Raw genomic sequence first — 11,111 nt, 5'->3', positions numbered from 1 at the left:
CGGATTGCGAGCGGTTTCAAAGCGGAGCGGGTGCGCAACGAATACGTTGCGGTTGCGCAGCGAATTCGTTGCGGACGCGTGGCAGATGCGCAACGTTTACGTCGCAGTCATGTACACTCATTAACAAAATGGAATCCGTGCTGGTTGTTACTTATAACTTGTGATAGTATAATAATTATGAGATCATTATTTTTTACGAGTTTCATAACATGTTAATGTTTAGGGTATTGTTTTATCTATTAAATCTTGGTCGAAATGCAATCAGATAACTTAATTGCTCATTAAGAAAGTTCATTAGTGAAATAAATGTTAAAGCTCCTTAACTAAAACAGGGCTATCTTATTATTAGATAAATAGCAGTGAATAGAAAATTTTATCAAGCAACCAGCAACTCACTATCACTTTGCTCATAATTAGGTTCACAAAATCTCTTTATAACATACGTTGCTATGGGAGAGATTATACTGGTCAGTCGTTACATACTTTTGGAATGTATGGTACATTCTAAAAGTCCTAGTAATTCAATTTTATAGCACCTTTTTTTAACAACTCCAGTTGTTATTACATCTTTAGTTAACTGTTAAGTAAGTGCATTTCCACAGTACGGTTAAAAAATTGAGTGCTACAGAAACGATGGAAATATTGAATGGAAGTTAGGCAAGGCGGAAGGGCTGGCTTTTGTGCGAGAGTATACAAAATGACGCGTCCGCAACGAATTCGCTGCGCAACCGCGGCGTGTTCGTTGCGCGCCCGCAACGTATTCGTTGCGCACCCGCTCCGCTTTGAAACCGCTCGCAATCCGCTAGTGTGATATGGCACTAACAATAGCTAGTTATGGAAAATGTTCCGGTTGTTACTGCACACAAGAGAATATACCCGTGTGTGGTAGTGACCAGAAGACTTACACAAACGAGTGTCATTTAAGATGCGCGAATTCTGCTGATGGTGGTACTAGAAGTGTGTATTATTATGGGGAGTGCCAGCCTCGAGGGTGTAGTTGTTATACCTGTCCACCGGAATATCAGCCAATGTGTGGTACTGATGGCAGAACTTATTGGAACCTGTGCTGGTTGAACTGCAATGCTGGCTGTTTATCGCGAGAGAAAAATTCGTCACAATCGTTGTTCCTCAAGAAGAGGGGTGCTTGTGAATTGTAAATCAATGCATTTTTTACACAGATGAATGAGTTGAATTGTGTTTGTTTAATTGAAATGAACATATTTTCAATATATTATGATATGATCATGAAATACTTAGTGTATGTTATTTTAATGTATGAATATTTTTTTCCTGTTACATGAAAAGCGTAACCGCGATAAAGAAGATAAAGATGAAAGTATGACTTACGGGTTGTTCATGACGCAGTAAAAATATTCCGCTTATAGTAATATCGCCACCAACCACCGTGCGCAGGTTTTAATCGAAATCTATAGTTTATGAAGGATTTTTATGAATAATCTCGCATAAAATGAAAAAAGAAACCACTATGAATAAAATTCTCAAATAAAAATATAACATAAATGTTCCTCTATCATCTGTCATTGAAACTGTGATACTATTAAAACAGGAAAGTTAGAAGAATATAAGTAAATGATGCATTTTTTTATATATTACTAGCTTTGCCCTGCGGTTTTACTCCCAGTGTTCCAGTCTAGTTAGTCTTAGCGTGATGATATCGCCTTCCTCGATAAATGGGCTATCTAACACCGAAATAATTTTTCAAATCGGACCAGTAGTTCGTGAGTTTAGCGCGTTCAAACAAACAAACAAACTCTTCAGCTTTATAATATTAGTATAGATTTGGTAAACAAAAAAAAAACATGTACCGCGTCCCATTTTTAACTAAAAGACGCGTGGCCTCTTATTACAGCGAGCTATAAAATGTAAGTAAAATAGAAGCTAACCTGAGCTTACAGGAAGCTTACAAAGAGCTTAGCAGCCACTTGCGCCCGTAGTGGCCGTAGTTAGCGCCTTTGTCGCGAGCAAAGTACGGTGTCGTTTAACGAGTCTGCTGTATCATTTTATCGCCAGGGGACTTTTTATGACATAGATAGATTTTATGTTTAATGTATAGCAATTATGGTCTACGGTAACCGTTAAGTTCCAACCAAGAAGTCCGGTCCAGGAAGGAGAAATTTTTTTTGGTTGTAATTGTATTTAAATGAGAATAAGATCAATAAATAACAATATTCTGCTTGCAAACATAATATTATTATGTTCGAAAGAAGAAGAAGAAATTTCTTGCAATCGTTGTTCGAACATTTATTTTTATAATAAGAAATATGGATTCTTTGAAAAACGTACTTACTTACATATTTTTAACCAATATATTATTTTCAATAAATAAAATAAATTCGAAGTCGGGTATTGTCTAATAATTGTCGTTCATGGAAAACCTTTCTTGGAATTAATTGTCAAAGTCGTCTTCTCATTGAATTAACTTTGTAAACGTCTTCAAATTTTGTTGTAATTGAATACAATTGAGAGACACACAATAATCGTACATTATTATTAGTTGTAAAAATATAAAGATACTGCTATCTTTAACACAATTTTTAGGACAATATTTAGAGCAATAAAAGAAACGGACCATTTAAGTGAAGGTAAACCATTAAATTTCGATAAATTATACAATGAATATTTATAAAGGCCTTTCATAGATAAGAGCCCAAACAAAGACGCTTTCAATAACGGTAACACAATAAAATTGCTAAGTGAACAATTCGAATTTCAACAAAAGTTATACACAAACTCGCCTTGGCCATTTTCTAACCGAGCTTGGATCCGAAACTTGCTCGAATGAAACAAATTTAATTACAGATTGGCGCACGAATTCCTACTACCTGAAACTTGTTAATTAGATTTAAAAGCGGATTTTCTAAGTTTAAAAATGTCCGAAACAACTCCTTGGGCCATGAAAACTTCGCACCCTTTCAGTTCATGACTACGACTACTTTAAGACTGAAATCTTAAGAAACAATTTTAACTTTAACACGAACTAAAAATTAGCGCCTATTCAAAAAAGAATATAGCAGACATTGACGTAATTGCTATTAAATTTGGTAGGCGCTCTTAACTGGATATTCGTGCGTAAGCGTATTCAATAAAACACGATTATAAAATACAAATTGATATTAAAGAAACGCAATTTCACGGCTATTTCGTTTTACGTTTACAAAAGACGTAAATACGTTTACCACGTGGACTGAATCACGTTTTATACCACAAGGGAAAGTTAATCTTGGAGTCTTAAATTTTGACTGAAATTAGTAAAACATAAATAATTTGATGATATTATGTTCTAAAATAATTTATAATGTGTAATTTTTAACATGTGTACAATTTAGAACAATGTTCAAAATAGCTATAGTATTACGGTTGACTTCACTCGTTGTATTTGGCGCGAACTTAGATACAGGGTTCCTTCAAACTGTTATAGTGGACTATTCCGAGCTGGCGACTGAAGCCGAAGTTAACAAAAACAATATTTTAGAGTTTCTGAATAAGACTCAAGTTCAGCAACGATATAGAATAAAGTACGAAACTTTACTGGATAAACTCACGGGTAAGAATTTTTCTTTCTTTCATAAATCTCACTGAGATCTCTTTTTTATCATTAAAACAAACATTAAGTAAACATTTAAAAGACGATTTGTTGGATTTGAGTTTTCCTGTGATTAAGGGCCGATTTTTCAATGCTTGGATAAAACTTATCCGTCCAATAAAGTATTACACGATAATAATAAATGTCACGTAAACTGTCAAATACGGGCAATTAGAATACGTTTTTAAAATGGTAGTTTTATACATTATTTGACGAATAAGTTTTAACCAAGGATTGAAAAATCAGCCCTTAATAATATAAGTGAAGTAGCAAATAAACAAATATATCCGTAGAAAGAGAGGAAAAATCTTTATTACGAATTAAATTGTTTCCAGGTAATCCCAGCGTGAATAATAATCGAAGAGGTACGTATAACCTTTTTTAATTTCCAATATGTTATATTGAATGTTTTTCTGTATACTTACTGCTTTATTTTAATGACTGTTCTTGAAATACATATAAGCAAAATTACATAGCCAAGTGGCCAAGTTATATCCGACCTTTTCATTCAACAGACTTCATTCATTCATTCATTCTACAGACTCTCACCTGCTTTTAACTACACAATAATCTGTTACTAGTTCTTTCCAACGAGTATAATCATAATAGGCAACCCAGAATGTTTATATTTTTATTCTCAATAATATATATTTACTAGTATTACATCAATATAATATAATATCACAAACACAAAACATACCTTAATAGACAACCAATGAAAAAGCTCTGCATGCTCTATACAAATTAATCGATCATACTCATCAGGGTCAACCAGACGGATTGTCTCTGGCAAGAACACCTCCATAGCAGCTGTACCGTGGCAGGCGTCTATACGAGAGAAGACATACCCCATCTGCGGTGGATCGGTTGTGACTGAATACTGGATACTGACCGCTGCGCATTGCTTGCTGAGGTAAAAGTGGTATATGATACCTATTTGTAACTTTTCTTAAGGGCAAGTTAAGGGCAAGTTAAGGGCTTGTAGAGTTTTGACGTGTAGAGTAAGACACTTGACTCTACATTAGATCTGGAAAACTTTTTCAGAGCGAAAGGCCATATTCGCGTCTTTGCAAATTATAAAAAAACTGTTATACACTATATACGACAAACATCTATTTATTTCGAATGAGTACATCTAGTTATTTTGATTTTATCAGTAAGTACTTTAACTTTTCTAACCATCCTTAGATCATATCTAGATAAAGAAACTAAAAATTCTCTGCTAAAAATTGCTCAAAACTAAAAATTTTAAAAAGAACATTCACGAACCATAAACGGTGTAACACAGAATACACAAAAACGTGCCTTTAAACCCATAAGCTTAAACACTCCATTAAAATAAACATATTGTGCCGAAAGCGTAAATCCTTACCAACAAACAAGGATTTCCTCAAAATATAGAAGTTCGACAATACCCCTCGGGATGTCAAGGGTATCGCCTATATTTTCGCATAAAGGAGTAGAGTATTTGTCAGTATACAAAGCAGGAGGAATCCCTGTAGTAAACTCGAGGAAATAAAATACACGTTGCTCGCACATTTTATAAGGCGTTTCGGTTTTCATAGATATTGGCGATGTTGATGGTCTCATATGAATTTCTGAAATATTCGACGATCGTGTACTAGATTCAGTTTTTTGTGGTTTTTTCGGCTTGATATTTCATAGTAACGTTTCATGTGTAAAAAACTTTCTCTATGAAACGCAAAAAGGTAGTGAGGTAAAGAAAATATTATATTCTGAAATAACACCTTTCAAAATATGTGGAGTGTTAAACTCAGCCTTTACTCTATTAATTTTGAACATTATAAAGTTATCCTGAAGGTAATATAAAAGTCAGATTTATAGCTTTATATAGTTGACAAATTGGTTGCGTATTGCTAATTTTAATTATATTATTATTTTAATATCTTCTTCGAACTCTACTACATTTGACCTCACTTATGGACCAACAATTATACTTTTACCCTCCTACCTCGAATCTACTCCATCTTTTATCACAAAACACTTAATCATCTCATGTTTTTAACAAAAATTCACGTAAAAAAAATTGCCCAAGTAATAAATAGAATAAACAAATCAACGGAATAGAAGCTAGAATAGGTACAACAGTGACAAAATTCGTTTCTACAACGCAGTAAATTGAGTAGAAAGTCCGAGGCTTTAGCGTCGCGCTTCCCGTGAATTGCAGCCTCCCACGATTTCAATTTATCCTTCGGCCCGATTGTATTTTTTCCGATGCAAAATAGCAATCACCTAGAGCAGCGGTGTTCAAACATTGTAGCGGGTATCGTAAGAAAATAATTTATTGTTGAGGATAAATAATACTTATTTGGGCTTAAGTTTTTAGTCATGGGATGTACATTGTAGAATGATTGGTCTTATTACTGTTTGCAGTTAACTATAATAAATAAACTTAACGGTTGTTTAGAATAGAAGTTAACAATATAATATAACCTATTTATACCCAAAAATAAAAAATAACAGCTTTATAAATCTGAAATACCTATATGTGGAAAAATGCAAAACGCCCAATTGCGAATAAAAATCGTGATTATACGTGGTCGGCATTATGTAATTAATGTATGTTATGCTAACGTAATAACCTGCCTAATTGTTCTAGATGTTTTATAATACAGTGCTGACATGCAAACATTTAAATAACTTGTCATAAATCCTTTCATAGCAACGTATAAGCATATGTAGCCAATAGGGAAAAGACTGTAGTTTTAATATTATCCATACTAATATTATAAATGCGAAAGTAACTCTGTCTGTCTGTCTGTTACTCAATCACGCCTTAACTACTGAACCAATTTGCATGAAATTTGGTATAGAGATATTTTGATACCCAAGAAAGGACATAGGATAGGTTTTATCCCGGAAATCCCACGGGAACGGGTTTTTCTTTGAAAACGCGGGCGAAGCCGCGGGCGGAAAGCTAGTATGCAATAAACTAGTCAAGGTAATAATCATACTTTTACGTCAAAGACATTACATAGCACAATACAATACATAAAATCAACAATGAAAGCCTCTTGTAAGTTGTACCGTGTACGTATACATTTCACAATCTCTTCCAGGGTGTTTCACACCAAACATTGAGAAGCACTGTCCTAACAAAACAAGATGTATATTTTTCTGTTGAATGTACGCGGCGGCTCTTTACGACGGCGCCCCAGAAATTTATAGTCAGATACTTCGGAAACGACACGTTCCCAGTATTGGGCGATCCTGTCGGCGATAGGACATATTTCTCGTATTACTGACATCTATTCGGCTCACTTCGACGCCCTTCAAATTGATAGAGTTTTTATTTGCGCTCCCGTTTCATTTGGGTCCATTTATTGAATTTTGCCCGTAACTGCGTGTAATAATATTACGTCCATTTATCTTATTGACTTTTTATTTCAAGTATTTGAGATGTAGACGCTCTTTTTATGTCACTGCTTACACTGCTGTGTCTTTTACATAAAATCGATTCATAATAATTTTTGTATGTTATGATTATGAACGTTGGTTTAGACTCTAGCAATTCAATAACATTTAATTCGAAAAAGTAAGAACGGCTCTATGACAATCTTCGAAAACTTATCTAGGTTATGTTGTAGTACACTGAGTAAAGTTTCTCGTAAATAGTGACCCATAATATTCAAGGCATGCCGTGTCGAATGTCATGTTATGTTCAGCATTCAGCCGTTTGTAACATACCTATTCTCTATTTGTTCCTATTCCCTGTATTCATTTTTACGTTTGAGATACAAAGCGTACATGTCATGTAGGTGATAATGTTAGGTGATAATACATCTATAAAATGTTGTAGCAGCTCTGTTGCCAATGTATAATATTATTCGAGATAATATCTGCATGTACATAATATAAATGCGAAAAGCAAAAGTTGCTCTATCTTCCCGCATAAATTCATTTTTTCAGCGCGTCTTTGTTCGTTGGAACAACATTAACTTTTTATCGATTTAGCTTCGAAACAGATAGAGTTTCATAAACTTACCTCTTTTTACTTCCATAAGGACAGAATTTTCAAAATCTTTAATAAGAGAGTCAAAATCTTTGATAAGTGTAGTGTCAGTCTCACAGTATCATAAGTGGCAGTCAGTACTACTACTGAAATATGAAACTTATTATCTGCAATAGACCATACTTAATTGGACCTTCAAATTTAGACTTGCCCCAATTATATTAGTTCTGGAACGTTCTCAGCTTCTTGATCGATTGAATTACAGCGTTCAATCGTACATTACACAATTTGCTATACGGAAACGTAAAATAAATTAGCATTTGTCAATTTTAATTTATCATCCATTAATGTACAGAATTAAGAAGTGAATTAATAATGCGATTCGGGAGTTATTGTCGATTTGAAACGAATCAATTCATTCCGTAAATTTGTTTAACAAAAAGTTAACCTTCAATCGACGATTTCATTTATTATTAACGTCTAATTATGGCTGAACCATTTTCGTTTGAGCAAATGGACAAATTACTCGCTATTAATAATTCTTTATAAAAGAATATGCAAATCCAGGTTATTAGGTCTCTTTGTACCTAAATGTTATTTAAATCTTTTGAGTCTGAAGACCCAAAATATAAATGTTCTTCATTCGGCCCTGAGATTTAGATCTAAACGTTAATTACCAAAATGTACGTCAAAATGTTAATTATTTAAATGCCTACATAGCTTATAATAAAAAAAAGACTTAAAACCAAAAAGTATTCTACATTCAAATTATCTAGAACTTACAATAAAAGACAAATTATAAAAACTACCGTGATCAATAAACATTATTTTTATTATTACTCAGAATAAACTTCAACTCATATTTCAGAGCGCAAGCCGCAGACCTGACAGTTCGCCTAGGCTCTTCCTGGAAGTCCCACGGCGGCGAGATGTATGACGTCAAAGAGTCCCACGTGCACCCGCGCTACGTCAGCAGCACGAAGATCAATGATGCTGGTCTGGTGAAGCTGTACACACCGCTGAGGTTCTCATCCAGGGTCCTACCGATCCGGATAGCTGTGAGAGATAGCCGGCTCCCGGCTAATCAAGTCGCGATTGTGTCGGGTTGGGGGAAATTACGGGTAAGTTCTAAATAAAGCTGTTTTTGACAGTTTTAGCATTTATTAAAACATAATATTATTAAAGAAGAACTAAAGTATGTTCTAATATCTAGACAGAGTATATTGATTTACATGTTTAGATAATTGACAAACTATGTGTAAATAATATCTAAAAGGTTTTTTTTACCCAAAATAATGAACCTAACTAGGGTATCATTATTGAAAATTACGATCTAGCCTTTTACTATAGGCTAATGAATAATATAAATCTAACTTAATTTGCTAGGTATAGTAGGTATGTCTAAGAATGTGTCCAATAACTACATATTTTAAAATGTAAATTTGAAAATTTAAGCACCTTTTAGACTAAGACTGAAAAGGACAAAACCTTTTGAGTTAGTTTAGTGAAGTGTCAGGTAATATAGTGAGTGCTATTCATAAAGAACACATGAACAAAGTGTCTTCGCGACATTAAGAAAAGTGTTATGAACTCAGTCTTTCTAAGAAAGAGTATTAACGCGGTTTTGTGGTGATTTTAAAATACGTACCTAATCACTTAGATATTTAACAGCTTTTTTAGCAAATGTAAGAAATAATATCGTTTTTTGTATGTTTTATAAATTTAAAAGCTATTTGAAGTCACTATCGAATGATTTATTGTGTTAGTAGGATTCAATTCTCAATAAATAAAATAGCCAGTCACAGATCGCGTTATTAAAAATTCGACGAGGAATAAAAAAATTCTTGTTTGATATTTTAATAATGGTATTTATGAGTTACCTACTATTTATTTATTCGCTTTCTGCTTAGTAAAGAGCGATTGTAGGTACATTTTCCTTTTTGATGTTACTCAATTTTACCTATTTAGTATTTTTAATTATTTGTTAGGAAGGAGGTCCCGGAGCAACCTTCTTACAATCAGCAAGTATAAAGACGATGGCCATGAAGCTGTGCCGACAGTCTGGTCTGGAGAAGAAGTCCATAGATCCTGCTAGCATGTTCTGCGCGGGTTCCTTCACACAACCAGCTCCTGATGCTTGTCAGGTAAGGAAGTTTAGAATATTCTAGAACTGCTGTTAGAGAAAGTTAGCACGAGGAATATATGTAGAATACCTAATGTGAAGTAAATCGGTTCAGAAATTATTGTATTTTATATAATTAGTTAGTGTTAAAGCTTTTGCAATTTTTATCTTTCTTGAAACCTGCCTAACCTAAACTTATTAATAATGTACATTTTACATAGACCTAAAGAAATCTACATTATAGGGAGACAGCGGCGGCCCCATAGTATCCGAGGGGACCCTGATCGGCGTTGTATCGTGGGGACTAGGGTGTGCCCGGGGCAACTTCCCGGGCGTATACACGAGACTCGCACACCCCGTCATATGGGACTGGATTCATGGACACATTACTAAAAAACCTGACACTAATGTCACATTTTAATTATATTATTGAAGTGAAACTTCTTTATCGGGGTTGGAAAAAAATTTGTGAGTTTATCGACGTATTTCTGTCAAGTTGCAAATAGTAAATTATTTTTTGAAAAATAAAGTTATAAAGAAGTTTCACTTCTTACGTGTACACTAGTACACGCACACATTTTTTTTTTTGTAGGTACCTACGGTCTATAAATATGTGTAAGTGTGATGTATTTATAGTCTGCACCTAAACTTAACCCCTAACTTCGGGTATGTTAAGCTTACTAAACTATAATTATTATTATTTTAATGATGTTCAAATTTAAATGTAAATTAGTTAAGTACCTAAATAGTATTTTAGTGCAATTCCATCTGTACATAAAAAGACTGAATATAATGTAGTTCGTTTTATTTGTGCCTTTCAATTACAACAGATAAATAACAACTAAATTGTGCGCACACGTACAACAATTTTACATTTATAGACAACACATAATTATCAACTTAATACAAGTCAAACTTAACAATAGTGCGTGTTTAGTTTGTTCTGTCACACAGACAAAATTTTGTGTGAACAGATTATTTAAAAAGAATTATTTAAAATAAAAAACCCGACAGGGGAAAAAGTTTCGACTTTCATTTTCCTTTCCTAAACCTCTTCATCTTACTAGTTAACACATTCTGTGAATTTTCAAGAAAAAATATTAACTAGGTATATTTTGAACAATTAGTTTTCAAATAGACTCTAGATTCACACTTAGGTACATTCCGATACATTGGCAAAAATTGTAACAATAAACATAATATAGTTACAAAATAACAGCCGTAGAAAGTTCTATAAACATTTAAACTTATTTATACTTACAAAGTAACAAATTGAACCTACTAAGACCAATTTTTTAATGTACAATATAAAGATAAATATAATAACATCTCAAATTATTCCAAGTAAAAGAAAGAGACAGCACGTTCATTAACTAGACAATTGAAAAATCAGCTCAAAGACAACAATAGAT

At 33.5% G+C, this 11,111-nt stretch overlaps 1 protein-coding gene across 1 annotated transcript; it reads left to right on the top strand.

Moving 5' to 3' along the window:
• The first annotated feature begins 812 nt into the window (after positions 1 to 812).
• On the top strand, positions 813 to 10,124 carry LOC149482553 (trypsin-4-like). Its single transcript, XM_089704120.1, has 7 exons — positions 813 to 1,153; positions 3,348 to 3,565; positions 3,940 to 3,969; positions 4,370 to 4,517; positions 8,446 to 8,698; positions 9,566 to 9,721; positions 9,944 to 10,124. Exons 1-7 carry the CDS (start codon positions 813 to 815, stop codon positions 10,118 to 10,120), a joined length of 1,323 nt encoding a protein of 440 aa, XP_089560246.1. The 3' UTR covers positions 10,121 to 10,124.
• Positions 10,125 to 11,111: the final 987 nt, after the last annotated feature.

Source organism: Colias philodice, chromosome 15, assembly GCF_061535455.1.
Source record: "Colias philodice isolate Cphi_HAF_F1 chromosome 15, ilColPhil1 Martin Lab GWU primary, whole genome shotgun sequence".
In the NCBI taxonomy this organism is placed as follows: Eukaryota; Metazoa; Arthropoda; class Insecta; order Lepidoptera; family Pieridae; genus Colias; species Colias philodice.
Note: the sequence above shows the minus strand (reverse complement) of the source record. Positions and strands in the feature narration are given on the sequence as shown.

Bases quoted from the DNA above. Each gene is read 5' to 3' on its own strand.
- LOC149482553 (XM_089704120.1), top strand. From the start codon at position 813: ATGGCACTAACAATAGCTAGTTATGGAAAATGTTCCGGTTGTTACTGC. The intron at 3,566-3,939 runs GTAAGAATTTTT...AATTGTTTCCAG, and splicing joins TTTACTGGATAAACTCACGG to GTAATCCCAGCGTGAATAAT. The intron at 8,699-9,565 runs GTAAGTTCTAAA...ATTATTTGTTAG, and splicing joins CGGGTTGGGGGAAATTACGG to GAAGGAGGTCCCGGAGCAAC.